General features: G+C 40.5%; 1 protein-coding gene across 5 annotated transcripts in view; it reads right to left on the bottom strand.

The window, feature by feature from the left end:
• Positions 1-293: 293 nt before the first annotated feature.
• Positions 294-19291, bottom strand: part of dgkzb (diacylglycerol kinase, zeta b) — a 90614-nt gene continuing 71616 nt past the window's right edge. For 4 of the 5 annotated variants that reach the window (XM_035790531.2, XM_035790533.2, XM_035790529.2 and 1 more), the window contains exons 15-33: positions 16507-16585; positions 16347-16402; positions 16050-16112; positions 15740-15813; positions 13437-13548; positions 12950-13149; positions 12491-12591; positions 10382-10473; positions 9349-9418; positions 9112-9152; positions 6872-7071; positions 6104-6208; positions 4891-4959; positions 4357-4391; positions 3874-3917; positions 3447-3567; positions 3123-3159; positions 2745-2844; positions 294-2185 (exon numbers count right to left, since the gene is read on the bottom strand). In XM_035790531.2, coding sequence (XP_035646424.1) covers positions 2069-2185; positions 2745-2844; positions 3123-3159; positions 3447-3567; positions 3874-3917; positions 4357-4391; positions 4891-4959; positions 6104-6208; positions 6872-7071; positions 9112-9152; positions 9349-9418; positions 10382-10473; positions 12491-12591; positions 12950-13149; positions 13437-13548; positions 15740-15813; positions 16050-16112; positions 16347-16402; positions 16507-16585 — 1716 coding nt within the window. In that variant the 3' untranslated portion in view covers positions 294-2068. The remainder of the gene's footprint in view (positions 2186-2744; positions 2845-3122; positions 3160-3446; positions 3568-3873; positions 3918-4356; positions 4392-4890; positions 4960-6103; positions 6209-6871; positions 7072-9111; positions 9153-9348; positions 9419-10381; positions 10474-12490; positions 12592-12949; positions 13150-13436; positions 13549-15739; positions 15814-16049; positions 16113-16346; positions 16403-16506; positions 16586-19291) is intronic. The other variant, XM_035790530.2, reaches the window with a different exon arrangement.

Genomic DNA, 19291 nt, shown 5'->3' with positions numbered 1-19291 from the left:
CTGCCGATCCCATGGATGTCCCCGATCAATCACGGGGCTTTTATCCACAAATAGTATTAGATAAAGGGATGCTAATCTAAGATGATGTCCCATCCCGGTCCATGTAATACTATTCTTTATGATCAAAAAGGGAAAACTCCTATTCTGAAACACCAGGATGCTCTTCATTCTTTTAACCACAGAAAAGAAAAGACAATTGAAAACAGACCCTCATGCTTTACATAACTCAAACATATCAAGTAACCCTAAATGTACTGTATGTTTTAAAGTGAAGTAGTGACAGGGTCATAAACTGCAATAATCAATGTTTAAAGTTTTATTTTTCTCCAAACAAACAGTAACAAACAGGCTTGATGAGCAAATATACAGTACAACTAATATGTTTTTTTAAATACATTTCATACAGGTCTGTCCATTACTCTGATCGCAAGTACAAAAATGATCTTTTGAAATCTCTGTAGTTACAATGGACAGTTCAGCAGTAGTCATTCTTAATTGCTTGATGCTAATTCTCTAACCCTGAATTGCACAGCAACTCAAAACAAAGCATTGATAACACACACATATACTTTTCATAACCCCTTAAAAGCAAACCAATAATAGGCAGTTCTTGCAAAGATTTCTAAGTATTGATACAAGCAATCTATATTTCACAATAATCAAGCCATGTTTCTGATAATACTTGTAAAAGTTGTAAAGAGAAAAAGAAACTGGTGTAAGATACTTGACTCAGCAGTCAGGTTGCACATACAATAAATAGTGTTTAATTAAGTTTCATTGAGACAACGGAACGCGAGACAAATTACTGATTAAGGCTAATCAAGTGAACTGAACTTTCTCCTCACATTCCATAAGTGTTCATAAACTGGCTAATATATGAAATATACAACGAGTTGACTAAAGTAGTAATGATGTGGCATTAAAGAATGGGATACAGAAGTTTATTTGTGATTTGTGATCATTTTGGGGAATCTGTTAACTGTTTTGTGTTGAATTCGTACTGCACTTGTGTAGCATGTAGTAAATAAGAACGTTTCACCTATACACAGAAAAACTATACATTGCAAAGTACACATTTGGAAAAATACATCAAATTTACATTGTATGTAACAAACATGGACACAGTGCATAAAAATATCTAAAAGCTGTGGTATATAAATATCTAAGAACTGTTATATGTAATGCACCAAGAGGAATTTCAAGCCACATAGAGAAATACAAAGCATTGTTTTTGTAATAACAGTGGCAGTGCAAAACCTGCTTTTAATAATGAGTTATTTAGGATGCCTGCTTTTATAATATTTGATCATAAGCAAAAACGCAAACAGCTCTCTCCATAAATAGTACAGCCTTTCTTAAATATAGCGGTTTATCAGTGATCGACATAAGTTAAAAGTTACATATCCAATAGCAGAGCAAACATACTGCCATTCGAGTAAACAAGCACATCCAGAGGTCACGAGAATTCAAAAAGGAAAGTAATGAGCCTTCATACAATATGGCAAAGCATCTATCATATCTCAAGCCCACACTTACATAAACAGTATCCCTGGTTAAAAACAACCTCCATCCATTTCAATGACTCACTCAAACGCTACACATTCCTATAGACACCTAGCCATTGCATATGGAGAAAGATACGAGGTTCATAAAGCCACATTCAGATACAGTTACTCCAGCCCTGAAAATACCCCAAAAAGCTGTTGTTTTTTCATTTGCCCTTTCATTTACAATCGCTTGCTGTGTCGTAGCGGACTTGGACCCATTCGCAATAGAAGGAAAGCGTTCATTCATGCACTCTTGTCACATAGCACTCTAGTCAAACTGAAGCATCACTAGCAAGCGGATGAAAGGAAGACCTGCCTCCACTGGCTCTCTAGACTTCGACCCATACTGGGAGTGTAGCCCATAGAAATAGTAATCCTATTTCAATGGTGTACCTGGTCTGTTAGAGAGGGAAGACACCCCCCCCCCTTGAACCCAGTACAGAACTTCCTACTGTTAGGTATGGCAAACGGAGAGGGAGAAAGAGAGAGCGTGGTGCAGGTTGCGGTAAATAGTGGGACAATCAAACGGCAGTCTCCTGGTCCTCTCGCTGGATCATCTGGTAGTGCTGGCGGTTTTCCAAGTACTCCGCCAGCTCCTGGTCATTGGCCTTCTCCGCACGCCGCTTCGGCGTCTCACCCTGTAAAAGGGAGATGGGTATAAGAGGGGTGGAAAGAGAGAGGGGGGTGAAGGGGTGGAGAGAGAAAAGGGGTGGTGAGGGGGGTTGAGAGAGAGAGAGAGAGAGAGAGAAAGGTGGGGTATAGAGATGTGTGTGTGAAACTGTGCATGTTGATTCTGATGACAATGAAAAAACACACAATCTTCTTTTTGTATTGGCAAGTAAAACAGAAAAATATTCTCATAATGATGACAGGCTTTTTCTTGCCACGAGTCAGTTCACCATGGTGACCGTGTAGTGTACTAAGACCATTGTGGATGTATAAGACCTGCCAGGAATCCTGCAGGGGTACAATTCTCACTGACAGAGAATAACATGAAATCCCCATTACAAAGAATACACAGCAATTTCCCCCTAAAATAGGCCTTTACTGGACTAGAACGTGTCATTTTGATAACCATCAGCCTGATTCATTGACCCCTTTACCCAAAGGTCAAGTAAAAAAGGCCTCTATCAGCCTTTCCTGAACTAGAGCTAGCAAATATGATAATCATCATCCTGATTCATTAAGGTAATTTACCTGAAGGTCAGTCTTCATGAGGGAAGCCCCGGCCTCCACCAGGTAGTGGCAGATGGTCCTCTGACGCGTGAACGCAGCTTTATGGAGAGCCGTCTCCCCTCTGTGTCACACATGGACACACACACACACACACACACACACACACACACACACACACACACACACACACAACATTTGTCAATCAGGTTGTGTTGTAGCTGGGAGCTCTAGGTTTGACCCAGTTGACAGACATTTTCCAGGAACTGACTAATTCATATAGATGAGGTGATTTGAATTTGAATTATTTGAGGGCAGAGCTTAGCTTTAATAGTAATCAGTAGAGAGTTGACCTCTGTGCCAAGATATTTAATGCAAAAGGAAGTTGACAACATGACTCACGTCTCTTTTTCTGTGACATCCAGGAGAGTGGTAGGTGCTGTGTGTTAAAACATTAGACAGGATTCAGATATTGCATCCAGTACCTATACGAACACAAGCTCCCTATCTATTTCACATACAGTACATCTATCATCCATGTTGGATATGTTCAAATGTTTATTTATGTTCGGTCCACAACAGTGATGGAAAATGTTAATATGTTCATTGGGTTTATATGCGATACTTCCATTTATCGAGAACGTAAGAACGAAACAGTGTCATATCAGTACTTAATACCTAATGTGATAGGAGTCAACTGCAGTGTTTGACAGGTCAGTCTCTTACCGTTGTCTATGATGTACTTAACAATCTCCTTGCAGCCCACCTCCACTGCGTAATGGAGTAAGGTGCAGCCCAAAGTATCCTGCGTGAAAATATCTGCCCCCTGTTTGTGGAGCTCTGTGAGCTGTGAACAAAAAAATATTAATTTACAGTGCTTCATCTTGACAGCGCTTCGACTTTATAGTCATTACACTTGGCTGTGTTTCAATTTGAAAGTACTTCAACTACAGTGCCTCAACTATACCTTGCTTCAACTTGCTTTACCGTGCTTTACCAATAGAGCGCCTCAAATTGTACACCCACATTTGTCTACTATCTTACATTTTGTGAGGGGTCAAAGAGAGGGGTCAAAAGTAAATGTAAAAACACTGTTAGAGGAGGATGCATGGTAGGAGTGAATGCTGTGTAACTAGACATGTTGTGGACTTACCCTTTCGAGATCTTCTGTCTTCACACACTCAATTAACTCGGTTACTGTAAAAACAGAGTAAGGCATCTATACTCTTCACAATTGACTTATGAGGCTTTTCATTATATTTTTGAACAGTGAACCTTAGGCGAGTAAATACAATATGGTTCAAATGAGGGCTGGGTGACATGGCCAAAATATAAAAATATCATATTTTGTACAATTCTGAATAATGAAAGTTCTAAATATGTTTTGAGTAGTACATGACCCTAGGATGGCCACAAATGAATTCCAAGTGGTTTAAATGGCTTTCTCCATTCTGATTGTTTTACAAACAAACTAGGGCAAAACTGATAGTGAAGCAGTCCAATTTGCTTTTCATTTATTTAGCACTGTATCAAATGACCTTTATGGACTGCATTGTAAAAATCCATACTGGTATGCAAGTACGGTTGTACCTATCCGTGCAGAATATCGAGAACAAATCAACAGGCGATGTTTTACCTTTTTCAGCATCACACGACAGAGCACTTCCAGAACTGTGAGAAGGGCAAAGAGGCAGATTTTACAACAAAGCTAAATGACATTGCACTGAGATGATGATCATAACAAGTAAAAGCATGGCAAGTAAGCATGAGAGTAAACATGAGAGTAAGCATGGCAAGTAAGCATGAGAGTAAGCATGGCAAGTAAGCATGAGAGTAAGCATGAGAGTAAGCATGAGAGTAAGCATGGCAAGTAAGCATGAGAGTAAGCATGAGAGTAAGCATGGCAAGTAAGCATGAGAGTAAGCATGAGAGTAAGCATGGCAAGTAAGCATGAGAGTAAGCATGAGAGTAAGCATGAGAGTAAGCATGAGAGTAAGCATGAGAGTAAGCATGAGAGTAAGCATGAAAGTAAGCATGAGAGTAAGCATGAGAGTAAGCATGAGAGTAAGCATGAGAGTAAGCATGAGAGTAAGCATGAGAGTAAGCATGAGAGTAAGCATGAGAGTAAGCATGAGAGTAAGCGTGCCACATACAGAAACAGACAGCATACCTAAGCATGGGTCTGAAATCAGCAATAGTTGTATGGGGCCGATGAACATTCAACATTTTAGTGCCTCTCCTTCAAAGACAAAGACAGGATGAAACGTGGATGACATATCATACATATGAAGTATTGTGTCACACAGTGTGTTTGTATTTTTTTATTAAATCACAACGATAATTGGGAAAGTGAGCCAGACCTGGGTTCAAATACTATTTAGAGTAGGCCTATGTATGTCAATTACTTTTAAAGACATTGTTGTAGGTATTTAGATTTTGAAAAATTTGAAAACACAAGTAGTTGAGCATTGGAAATACTGTACATTTGGAAGGTATTGGCATGTATTTGAAAATACTGAAATGCAGAGTATTTATACAAATATTTTAATTCTCCCATGCATTTGAACCTGCTCTGTTTGCTATTTGAAATAAAGTAGTTGGAAAGTAAGCTATTTATAGAAAAGTATATGAAGATACTTTCAAATACTTCCAAAAGAAGTAGTTGATTTGGGCCACACCATTTGAAAATACTCAAATACACAGAATTAAGTAAAATGACAAATAATCAAATCAATCAAATCATATACACGTGTACTGTATATGATCACAGGTTTGGAGTGAGCTAAAAGTTGTCTCAGGGAACAATGCTGAATCAAGTTCCTTGGAAGCTTTTGAATACTTGAATGGAACATGTGTCCAAATCATTTCTCTTATGACCCAACCCATGCTGAACCTGAGAGAGAAGACACGGCTTTGTGACACTAGGCTTTGTCACATCATTGCAGGCGGAATTGTCGTGCTATCTGACGCTAGACAATGTTGTTACATAGCAAGCCATACTGCTATGCTGATGGCTGGACCATGAAGATGAAAACACAAATCCACTATAATTAAAACAAACCCTCATGTATGCTGTTAATTAGTTATAGTTATATTAACTACCCAATTGTCAGCATTTTGAGATCTGATGTTCTACCAACATTGTTTCAAGGTAGTTTGGTTATCGCTCATGACCAGAATGCCACACCATTAGAATGTAGATACTGTTTGAACAGTCATCCAAAATACACCACAGTTCAACAAAGGTCTGATAATTGGTCTGATAAATAACATTGGTGCAACTATAGGCCAACAATAGATGGACTGATGAATTGGTAAAACCATACTACAATTGAAAATGTCCACAAAGATGTATAGGATTCAGGCTAAAGTCAGGGTCTGACCTGCACTGGCCGGTCTTGGAGGAGGCCTGGGAGTCGCTGCTGTGAGCTAGGGCCTCTGTCACCGAGCTGTCACTGGACACCCTCTTCCTCTGGGACTCCCTGATACTGCAGGAGGGGAGGGAGAAGAGGTACAGGTTAGTGACTGGGAGAAGGACCACTCAGTACAGTAATAACATGACTTTTATGTTTTACATTCTTGCCAATATCTACGAATAGAATTGTCACTGTTGCGCTCAAAAGTTTGTGTGTGTGTGTGTGTGTGTGTGTGTGTGTGTGTGTGTGTGTGTGTGTGTGTGTGTGTGTGTGTGTGTGTGTGTGTGTGTGTGTGTGTGTGTGTGTGTGTGTGTAAAATTGGTCGTCAGTCTGTCTGAGACCCAGCCATGTAGTTGGCTCCCTCAGGGAAGATGACACAACATTATGTACAGGACCAGATATGGATAATGAGCTATTGTTCATCACCAGACACCACACCACCCTCACAGTATTGACTTAACAGGGAACGGGAGCTTTGATGGTGTGCAATAGTGAGTGACAGTCAGGCATCAATGAAAGAGGGAGGTTTGTGTGTGCGCGCACGTGTGTGTGTGTGCCTATCTTTCAAATAAATATGGTGCAACGAAACCAAGCTAGAGTGCATCCAATTCAAAATATTACCTTGTTCAGTCTCTAAACTATAAAGGGACAGTTTCCCAGATTAAACTTAGTTCTAGACTAAAATGCACTTTTAATGGAGATTAGGCTTAATCTTAAAAGTGTTTATATTCTCACCTGGGTCCTGGGGAGGAGGTGGGAGAGGAGGAGGAGGATGGGAAGGTAAACTGGCGAGATTCTGGCGTTTTGCACTCCCCGTACGAGTCTACCAGGTCGGGCATGCCCGGCGAGGTGCCCACCGTCTCCTTGATGACCAGCTCCGGGTCCAGGATGTAGAGGTCATCCTGGGAGATCTCCGTCACGTAGTTGAGGTGCTCCTTGAGGTTATAACAGGTTATCATAACAGTTTATAGCTTGTTTATAAAAATAAAAAAAGAGTCATGACAGTGTGTCATAACAACATGCCTACAACCCTGGACAATGGGTGATATAGATGGTGACCTTGCATACTTATAAGCTTTACCATAATGTTCAGGAGTTTATCCTAGTCAAGTCATGTGGTCAGAAAAAAACTATATGGCATATTCACAAGTAAGTGTTTCCCCTTGGCTTGTTAATGTATTTATTATTAGTATAAACAGGACAATTAAATGACACAAAAGAAGTAGGCCTCCACCCCTCCATCTCTGATTGATTGAGAAATTCAAGAAGCTATCATCGTTAAGTGACATAATATATGCAAAGCATTGAATATTTACATTCATGCAATTCGAAATGAATTTAGTAACTTTGCCCCAGAAGCATTTAACTGCAAGGCGCTCTCACGTCCAATGGAGGATTGTGCCTAATTGCTTTCGGGGGCACAGTGAAGAGTTGGGAATTTCACTGGAAAACGTTTCCTTGTTAAGTAGAGTCTGTGAACAAACTTAAAATGTGTAAATTGATTGTTCGGATTAGGGGATGCCAAAGTCATATTTTTTGTATTTCTCTTCCAGTTAAAGGGTAGTTCAGATTCAATTAGATCTGTAGACAAATACTTTTTGTTGAATGGTTAGCTCAGAATATGAGCGTTCCAAAAGTTGTTAATATATTACAGAGATCAGTCCCATTGGGAGCCCAGATCATTTATTCAGAAATCCCATCATTGGATGGTTCGGTAGATGGGTTTCCCAAAGGACTCCATCGGCCAGCAACCTAAGTTGTAGATAGATTTTTTTTAAATGATATTTTGTGTATGTGTCTTTCAAATCTTGGATTGTTCTCAAACAACTGTCCATGATATCGACAAGGGTATGGATTACACATTTGGATTATTGGGGTGATGAAAAATATTGGAGTATGGGCATGTTATTTTGATTACCAGTTACATTATTTTTCAATTTTCCACCAAATCGAAATTGTATGAGCAATAATAGGACCAAAGCGTAGTTTACAAGGGACATAGGAGACACCAGGGAAATAGGAGACACCATATTTATCTCTATACTCAGCCAGGGGGGGGCGGAAGAATCATGTCTCAACCAATTTAGGATGGGATGAAATGCTTGTGCCTGGAAACACAATTTAAAGTTTGCTACGGCTAGTCCTACGCCTACGGCTTTCCCTCTTTGTAAGTTTGTTCATTTTATCCAGGATCGTTTACCTTGCCATATACATTTTGAAACCGCACTATGAATTTTATCCCAATAGAGCCATGGGAACCACTGAACTACAGAAATTTAGCCGTGGCGATATTTTAATTTTAACAATAGATATTCTGCCAGTTAACGCAACTGGGATATTAGTACATCTGCCGAGGTCGGATTGAATTGAGCGTTCTGTCAACGTTTCTGTCAAAGGAAGGAAACATTTCTACAATTGGGATTCCATAAGTAGAGATGGAGTCCTTTTCAGGGTGTTGAAAAAAAGGCAGTAGGGCAGATTTGGTTCGATTTATTTCAGAACTTGAGATGGAGCCGTATTTATCTATGATCTTCAAGGCATTTGGGAGGGATTGAATTACACTTTCTAGATAAAGTCAGATATTGTCGGTGTGTAATGAGATTACGTGATCCATAGAATTGAGACATATTGGTGTAATTTCTTTCGATTGTCGAATTGCCTGGGCCAGGGGCCCCTTGGATTGGTTTTCAGCAGTGGTGGCAAAGCTACCGAAGTATATGGGAACAGCATGCTAGTCTCCATAGACCTCTAGTCATTGATTGCACTAATGCTAGTTAGCAACTTCTTTCTGACTGCGTGCAAGACAAAAAAAGGGGTATGCACGAGTTCATCTGACTATGGGTAAGTAGAAAAAGGGCCTAATTGCCAAAATCATGCACAAATAAAATTGCATCATATTTCTTGGAGCTTTAGCATTCAGCATTGGTGAGCCCCAGATGCTAAATTAATATAGGGGAAACACCGCAAGTACATACCTGAGCACGGTCTATCCTATAGAATCGATCAGCAGTTGTGCCTGAAAAGAAAACATACACCTTTCATAATCTATATGTTCCTGCCCATATACTGGCATTGCATTCCTGGACAGAAATCTAATGCTGCATTTCAATTGTTTTCAAAATGAGAAAGAGAGTTCCCTGATAAAAGAGAACGGGTAAAGGATGGTTAAAGTGGCCAATAAAATACTCTTTGTTCGGGTAGCAATTACTTACAGTCAAGGAAGCACCATTTGGGGGAAAGCTTTTGTGACGACAGCCTCGCTGATTTCACAGCATCACTTTCCTTTTAGAGAATAATATAACAACAATTATGTCATCTCATTTCCTACAGCAAGTAACATCTTTATAAACCAAGTACTTAAGTTCTTCCAGAGGAGCATTTGAGGCTTGTCATTTTGTTCCCTGAAGTACATCTGAGCTCCACTAGGGGGCACAGCAGACAACATGAAGTCAATCATATGCTCAAATATTTAATGACACACTCTCACACTCTTTCTCTCACTTTCACCCCAGTTCCTTTTCTCTCACTTTTACTTATTTTGACACTCACTCATTCTTTCGCCCACACACATTTCCACCCTCCACTAATATTGTCACCCTTGGTGAAAATGAGCAAAAAGGCCTGTAAGAAAAATGTCTTTGCTGTTTATCCTCTTGGTCTTTCAATCAAAATGTTAAACAAAAAAATTCTAACCTTTAAATGAAGTATAATTATTTTAAAAATTCAATGTGAAGTAAATTCAATAAATATTTCTCTACATAATATGTATGCCACAATTATTGGCACCCCAAGAAATTCTTATGTGTAAAATCTAACTGAGGTATATTCCCATTCATATTTTACATTTTTATGTTCACCTGAGTGATTAGGAACACTTAAGTTGTAAGCCATGACTTCTTGTTTCACTGGGGTATAAATATGAGGTGACATACATCATTTTTTCTTACAATTATTTTACTTTAATTAAAAGTTCGATTTTTGTGACTATTTTGAATGAAAGACCAAGAGGATAAACAATAAATATATTTTTTACAGCCTGTTTTGCACATATTTACCAAGGGTGCCAATATGAGTGGAGGGCACTGTAAATGGACTTGGCCAATCCGTACTCTCACTCCTCCCTACAGTTGTGGGCACCAAAAAGTTAGGTTGCGTCACCGTACTGGCAGAACAATTGTGGCAATGTGTGTACAACAAGGTTTTAAAAACGCTTTTAGTTCCCACAACTGTACGTCTTCTACATACCTCTTCCAGACTATCCTGTAGACTCTCAATGTGTGAACGGCAGTTCTCCAGATCGCTGTCTCCTGGGACCGTGATGATGCCCAGTGGAATAGCTGAGACAGGGAAAAGACATTCTGTTACAGTAGTTTCCAAATCAAATCAAATTTTATTGATCACATACACATGTTTAACAGATGTTATTGCTGTTGTAGCGAATTGCTTGTGTTTCTAGCTCCAACAGTGCAGTAATATCGAACAATTTCACAACAATACACACAAATCTAAAGTAAAGGAATGGAATTAAGAATATATAAATCTTTGGATGAGCAATGTTGAGAGCGGCATAAACTAAAACACAGTAGAATACAAAATAATACATTGTATAGAGTTGAAGTCGGAAGTTTACAAACACCTTATACATTTAAACTCCGTTTTCACAATTCCTGACATTTAATCCTAGTAAAAATGTCCTGACTTAGGTCAGTTAGGATCACCACTTTATTTTAATAATGTGAAATGCCAGAATAATAGTAGAGAGAATTATTTATTTCAGCTTTAATTTATTTCATCACATTCCCTGTGGGTCAGAAGTTTACATACACTCAATTAGTACTTGGTAGCATTTCCTTTAAATTGTTTAACTTGGGTCAAACGTTTCGGGTAGCCTTCCACAAGCTTCCCACAATAAGTTGGGTGAATTTTGGCCCATTCCTCCTGACAGAGCTGATGTAACTGAGTCAGGTTTGTAGGCCTCCTTGCTCGCTCACGCTTTTTCAGTTCTGCACCCAGATTTTCTATAGGATTGAGGTCAGGGCTTTGTGATGGCCACTCCAATACCTTGACTTTGTTGTCCTTAAGCCATTTTACCACAACTTTGGAAGCATGCTTGGGGTCATTGTCCATTTGGAAGACCCATTTGCGACCAAGCTTTACTTCCTGACTGATGTCTTGAGATGTTGCTTCAATATAGTCACAAAAATGTCCTTCTCATGATGTTATCTATTTTGTGAAGCACACCAGTCCATCCTGCAGCAAAGCACCCCCACAACATGATGCTGCCTCCCCCGTGCTTCACATGTTGGGATGGTGTTCTTCGGCTTGCAAGCCTCACCCTTTTTCCTCCAAACATAACGATGGTCATTATGGCCAAACAGTTCTATTGTTGTTTCATCAGACCAGAGGACATTTCTCCAAAAAGTACGATCTTTGTCCCCATATGCAGTTGCAAACCCTAATCTGGCTTTTTTATGGCGGTTTTGGAGCAGTAGCTTCTTCCTTGCTGAGCGGCCTTTCAGGTTATGTCAATATAGGACTTGTTTTACTGTGGATATAGATACTTTTGTACCCGTTTCCTCCAGCATCTTCACAAGGTTCTTTGCTGTTGTTCTGGGATTGATTTGCACCTTTCGCAACAAAGTACGTTCATCTCCAGGAGACAGAACGCATCTCCTTCCTGAGCGGTATGACGGCTGCGTGGTCCCATGGTGTTTATACTTGCATACTAATGTTTGTACAGATGAACGTGGTAACTTCAGACGTTTTGAAATTGCTCCCAAGGATGAATCAGACTTCTGGAGGTCTACAAATTTTTTATGAGGTCTTGGCTCATTTCTTTTGATTTTCCCATGATGTCAAGCAAATAAGAACTGAGTTTGAAGGTAGGCCTTGAATCCACAGGTACACCACAGGTATACCTCCAATTGACTCAAATAATGTCAATTAGCCTCAGAAGCTTCTAAAGCCACATAATAATTGTCATACTTTTCTGGAATTTTATAAGCTGTTTAACTTCTTGGTGACTGGGGGGCAGTATTGAGTAGCTTGGATTAATAAGGTGCCCAGAGTAAACTGTCTGCTACTTAGCCATAAAAGCTAAAATATGCATATAATTAATTAATATTTATAATGCAGTCATCAAGAAGCTTAGGTGCTAGTGATGGCTATTTAACAGTCTGATGGCCTTGAGATAGAAGCTGTTTTTCAGTCTCTCGGCCCCAGCGTTGATGCCCTTTGCTAATGGGCTGGAGCAAAAGCCTGCATGTATAGATCTGATATATCCCTGCCATAGTGGTCTCCTTAGTAAGGGAATGACAGAGGTGCAGTGTATAGAATATGTATGTTTACACTCACAGGCCTCTTTGAGCTTGTCCTTGTCGTAATGCAGGGCCTCATAGGCGTGCATGCTGATCCTGCTCACTCTGATCTGCAGCTTCTCAGGAACCGGCTGCTGACTGAGAAGACACAGACAGAAACATTATGCTTGTACATATTGTATAGGTGTTTCTTAATGCTGGTCCTGGGGACCCAAAGGAGTGCACATTTTAGTATTTGCCCTAGCAATAAACACATGATTCCACTAGTCAACTAATCAAACCTTGGATTAGTGGCATCAGGTGTTAATGCTAGGACAAAAACTAAAAGGTGCACCCTTATGGGTCACTAAGACCAGGATTAAGAAACACTAGTATAGATTATTAATGGCTGGGAGAGAGCCTTAACTCTAGCCTCGACTACAGTCATTCTAGGTTTCTGATCTAGAACGTGAACACAGTGTTGAGGTCCGGTATCACAAGGTTTATGGTTACTAACTCATTGAGCTGGGGCATGGAGATCCTCCTCTTGGTCTTCTGCACCATGTTGGCCTGGTTCCTCAGGTTGATGTAGATGACGGAAGGGGCCAGCTTACAGGGCTCGCCATCTACCTGCATGGGGATGGACTTGTAGGTGGTCAGGGTCACTTCCTTACACTGGTTCAACCTCTCGCCGTGACCGCCCACCTGCAGAGTGGCCTGGAGGGACGGAGAGGAAGAGAGAGTGAGAAAATTGAACTGAATTGAATCAATTTTATTGATCCCCCCCATATGGAAATTGAGAGATGCTGATGAAAGATAAACAATGATGTTGTAATGAAAACAACATTCCCCCCTTAGTGCCGTGGGGGTCTAAGGCACTGCATCTCAGTGTTTGAGGCGTCACTACAGACACAAAGCCTACAATGTGCATGTTAGGCTGTACAAATGGTAATTCATATATTCCATGAGAAGTCAGAGGACAACAGGTATGGTTGAGAGCTCACCAGAGAGGTCATGGTGAATCCGATGACCTCGATACAGCCGTCGTCGTGTCTTTGCGGCTCAAAATCAAGGTGCTCACTGGGGTGACCCCACGGCTTTGTGCCAGCACAGTAACTATAGCAGACAATCAAAATACAACACTTGATAACAGGTAGAATTAATAATTATTTATAACTTGTTGCAAACATGTCTGAGCTATTATTATGTATTTTAATAAGACTTCTAATATGGTATGTCTCTATATTAAAGAAACGTTCTACCGACTCAAAATGGCTGGTATTTTGTCAGGCCATAGAAATGCACTAGAGAGGTCAACTCCTAGCTTTGCAATGACCTCTTCTGTGACAGCATGGGCAGAGTTATTGATAGACATTTTCAATTTATTACTTATTATTCTACCTCTATGAGTGTATAGGCATAGATGTGTAAATAAACTGAAAAGGTGAATACCACCACCTACTGTACTGGAGTGTGTATAGTCTGAACAGGTAAAAGCTAAGGTTGGTTACTGCCACCTGCAGCAGTTATAGAATGTTAGCTCAGGAGCGTAATTCATTGGTTGACCCCTTCCGCTGACCTGGATGGAATTATGGGGATCCTTCTTTAACCCATAGCAAGTCCCATGCAAAACAGACTACGAGTCACTCTCATGATGAGATGAATATATCACATTATAAGGGTGTCATACAGCACATGCTCATGTTATGTCTTACACTGCTGCATCATAATGCCATCTGGTCCATTTGTATCGTTCTGTGTGTCCATTGAATTGACTCAATGTCTATTAATGGGAGTGTAAACATTGCATTCGGAAAGTATTCAGACCCCTTGACTTTTTCCACATTTTGTTACGTTAAAGCCTTACTCTAAAATGGATTCAATTGTTTTTTCCCCCCTCATCAATCTACACACAATACCCCATATACACAAAGCAAAGACAGGTTTTTAGACATTTTTGCAAATGTATTAAAAAAACAAAACTGAAATTTCACATTTACACAAGTGTTCAGACCCTTTCCTCAGTACTTTGAAGCACCTTTGGCAGCGATTACAGCCTCGGGTCTTCTTGGGTATGACGCTACAAGCTTGACACACCTGTATTTGGAGAGTTTCTTCCCTTCTTCTCTGCAGATCCTCTCAAGCTCTGTCAGGTTGGATGTGGAGAGTCACTGCACAGCTATTTTCAGGGTCTCTCCAGAGATGTTCAATCAGGTTCAAGTCCAGGCTCTGGCTGGGCCACTCAAGGACATTCTGGAGCAGGTTTTCATCACGAATCTCTCTGTACTTTGCTCCGTTCACCTTTCCCTCGATCCTGACCCGTCTCCCAGTCCCTGATGCTGAAAAACCTCCCCACTGCATGATGCTGCCACCACCATCCTTCACCGTAGGGATGGTACCAGGTTTCCTCCAGACGTGACGCTTGGCATTCAGGCCAAAGAGTTCCATCTCGGTTTCATCAGACCTGAGGATCTGGTTTCTCATGGCCTGAGAGACCTTGAGGTGCCTTTTGGCAAACTCCAAGTGGTCTGTCATGTGCCTTTTCCGGGGAGTGGCTTCCATCTGGCCACTCTACCGTAAAGGCCTGATTGTTGGAGTGCTACAGAGATGGTTGTCCTTCTCAAAGGTTCTCCCATCTCCACAGAGGAACTCGGGAGCTCTGTCAGAGTGACCACCAGGTTCTTGGTCACCTCCCTGACCAAGGCCCTTCTCCCCCAATTGCTCAGTTTGACCGGGTGGACAGCTCTAGGAAGGGTCTTGGTGGTTCCAAACTTCTCCCATTTAAGAATGATGGAGGCCATTGTGTTCTTGGGGGACCTTCAACGCCGCAGAAATGTTTTGTTACCCTGTGCCTCGACACAATCCTGTCTCAGAGTTCTAAGGACAATTCCTTTGACCTCATGGCTTGGTTTTTGCTTTGACATGCACTGTCAACTGTGGGAATCATATCCAATCAACTGACTTTACCACAGGTGGACTCCAATCAAGTTGTAGAAACATCTCAAAGATGATCAATGGAAACAGGATGCACCTGAGCTCAATTTCAAGTCTCATAGCAAAGGGTCTGATTACTTATGTAAATACGTTTTTATTTATTTTAATAAAAAAATGTATACATTTGCAAAAATGTCTAAAAACCTTTCTTCACGTCGTCATTATGGGGTATTGTGTGTAGACTGATGATGACATTTTTTTATTTAATCAATTTTAAAATAAGGATGTAATGTCACAAAATGTGGAAAAAGTCAAGGGGTCTGAAGACGTTGAATGCAGGTGCATCCAGTTTCAAAATATTCTAAACGCTTACCTGGGAATGTTGAGGAACACAAGACATTGCAACTTCAGGTCCTGGACTTTGGAGGTGAGGTCTGTGCCGTCACACTGACAAAAAGGGGTTTCAGAAAAACAGAGTACAGACCATAGAGTTACACATATATCTCTAGAATGGACATTGGTATCCTAGAAACATGCCTACAAATCTACCATCTTCACCATGAAAATGTTCATTCTAGAAACTCATCAAATATGGTATATAGACACTCAGTCTTGGGACACATCCACATTCTTTCTTGTTGTGCTCTGGGTCTTAGTCCATTCAGGTCTAGAAGTGCACTCACCACAACTTTAATGTGTTTGGCAAGGTCTTTGGAGCTGCCACTCAGAAAGTCAGAGAAGGCCGTCTGCAATAAAGAATCAGGTTTGAGTTCAGTGGAAAAACAGTTTGAAACAAAGTGAAATGGGGATGTACTATCTGAACTTGTCCAATAAGAACACTGGCTTTCCGTTTTAAACCGTTTTGAAACATTTTGCCCTAATGAACACGCCCTAGATATATAGTAAAGCAGATCAGACACAGAACAAACAACTCCATAGTGGGAGAGGAGCAAAGTTATATATTTTGTCAAAGCACTCACCCCTGCATAGAACATCTTATTCCGCAAACGGCTGTTGAATTTCTCTGGGTTGGCCTCTAAGGAGAGAGAGACTGCTTTAGACTGTTGCTGCAGTAACATTTATTATAGTGACTAATTTCAGCTAGCAAAAGTAATTTCAGCTAGCGAAAGATGCACAAACCTCTGGACTCGTGGAACCCCAGTGTGACGTGAGCGTCGAAGCCGAGGCTGAAGTAGTTGTTGAAGACATCAATTGGGAGCTAACAAACAAAGCAGAGACACCTGATGTCAACAGAAATACAGTGCCCTCCGTAATTATTGGGACAGTGACAAATGTTTCGTTTCTTTGGCTCTTTACTCCAATACTTTTGGTCCCCTGAAATGGGGGGACTATGTACAAAAAGTGCTCGAATTTCTAAACGGTTCACCCGATATGGATGAAAATATAATGAAATTAAAGCGGACAGTCTGCACTTTAACCCCATAGTCATTGTATCATTACCAAATCCAAAGTGCTGGAGGACAGAGCCAAAACAACAACAAAATTGTCAATGTGAAAATAATTACAGGGCTGATGTACATACAGTAGATCAGCATACTGGTAGCACTGTTTATCCAAGAAAATGTTTCCTTCATGTTACACAAATCCCATAATCAAATCAAACTTCATTTAAAGTGCATTTTAAATTACAACACACTTCAAATGAAAACAATAATAGAAGGAGGATGTGTAAAAACAAACAGGTATGGCTAAAGCATGGCTAAAAGGTGGGTTTTTAAAAGTGATTTAAAAACCTCTATGGTGTCTGCCCCTCTTACCCGACAGGGCAAGCTGTTCCACAACTGAGGTGTTTTACTAGAGAACACTCCGTCCCCCGCCTTGGTTCTGCATCTAGGAACCATAAGCAGACCGGCTCCTTGGGAGCGGAGCGCCCTCACTGGGTTGTATTGAACGAGCATGTCTGTCAGATAAAAGGGGCAAGGCCATGCAGTGCCTTAAAAGTTAAGAGTAGGATCTTAAAATCAGACCGATAGTTTACAGGCAGCCAGTGTAGTGCAGATAAAACTGGAGTAATGTTCTCCTGACTTCTGGTGTTAGTTCAAATCTGAGCTGCAAGTGTTCTGTACAAGTTGTAGACTTCTAATATTACAGTCTGAGCAGCTGGAGAGGAGGGCATTACAGTAGTCTAGGCTAGATGAAACAAATGCATGGATGAAGTGTCTAAATATGGAAACGTTCCTGAGATTGAAGTATGCTGTTTTGGACGCTTTTTTTATGTTGTTGTAAAAAGGAAGGCCGGGGTCAAAGGTAACACCAAGGTTTTTAAGAACCATGTTTGGTGTAATGAGGCAACCATCAATGTTGACAGTGAGGTCTGACACATTGTTTGTAAATGTATTGTGGCCAAGTAGCATAATTTCTGTCTTATCAGAGTTTAAAAGCAACAAGTTGTCATCTAGTGTTTAACATCTGTGATGCAAGTCTCATGCATCGTCTGGGTTAAAATATTATAATAATTGGGTATCATCAGCGTTGCAACGAAAGTGGATGTTGTGCTTGCAGATGACATTACCAAGGTGTAGCATGTACAAGTAAAATAAAAGGGGTCCAAGCACAGAACCTTGGGGAACGCCACATTCAACCTTGTAACATTCAGATGAATTATCACCCAGCTTAATGAATTGATACCACTCAGAGAGGTATGATTTGAACCAGTTGAGAACCTGTCCTCGTAGACCAACCAAGTATTCTAGCCTCTTAGTGAGAATAGCATGATCAATTGTATCGAAGGCAGCACTTAAATCTAAAAGAACAAGAATAGAGCCATGCCCATGGTATGAGGAAAACATTAGGTCATTTACTACCTTGACAAGTGCAGTCTCAGTGCTGTGAAATGGTCTAAAACCGTATTGGTAGGTTTCAAAGATACTGTGTGAATTTTTCAAATGGCGTCAGCCACTGGGCTATGGCGTTATCAAGTATCTTTGAATGAAGGGGAGGTTTGAGATTGGCCTAATTACAACCAATTTAACCTGTTAGTCCTATAGGGGCAGTATTTCATTTTTGGATAAAAAGACGTGCCCGTTTTTAGCGCAATATTTTGTCACGAAAAGATGCTCGACTATGCTTGGAAAGAAGACACTCTGACGTTTCCAGAACTGCAAAGATTTTCACTGTGAGTGCCATAGAACAAAATCTACAGGCAAAACCAAGATGTTTGAGCGACCAGGAAATCAACAGGATTTCTGAAGGCACGTTTTCCATGATCGCCTTATATGGCTGTGAATGCGACAGGAATGAACGGACACTTCCTATCGTTTCCCCCAGGTGTCTGCAGCATTGTGACGTATTTGTAGGCATATCATTGGAAGATTGACCATAAGAGACTACAATTGCCAAGTGTCCCGCACGGTGTCTGCGTGGAAATTGGTGCGCAAAAGTCAGCTACCAGTATTTTTCCATCCGAATCAGAGAAGAATGCACGCTTCCAGGGACGGCATTTCAATGAAGAGATATATGACAAAACACCTTGAGGATTGATTCAAACAACGTTTCCATGTTTCAGTCGATATTATGGAGTTAATTCGGAAAAAAGTTCGACGTTTAGGTGACTGAATTTTCGGTTAGTTTCGGTAGCCAAATGCATAGTAACAAAACGGAACGTTGTGTCCTACACAAGCATCTTTCAGGAAAAACTGGACATCTGCTATGTAACTGAGAATCTCCTCATTGAAACATCTGAAGTTCTTCAAAGGTAAATTATTTTATTTGATCCCTTTGCTGGTTTTTGTGAATATGTTGCGTGCTAAATGCTAACGCTAAATGCTAAGCTAGCTATCACCACTCTTACACAAATTATTGATTTTCTCTGGTTCTAAAGCATATTTTGAAAATCTGAGACGACAGGATTGTTAAGAAAAGGATACGCTTGAGGGCAGGCATATTTATTTCATTTCATTTGCAA

This window comes from Oncorhynchus keta, chromosome 17 (genome assembly GCF_023373465.1).
Source record: "Oncorhynchus keta strain PuntledgeMale-10-30-2019 chromosome 17, Oket_V2, whole genome shotgun sequence".
Classification (NCBI taxonomy): Eukaryota; Metazoa; Chordata; class Actinopteri; order Salmoniformes; family Salmonidae; genus Oncorhynchus; species Oncorhynchus keta.
The sequence above is the reverse complement of the archived record's forward strand: the minus strand, read 5'-3'. Positions and strand labels throughout refer to the sequence as shown.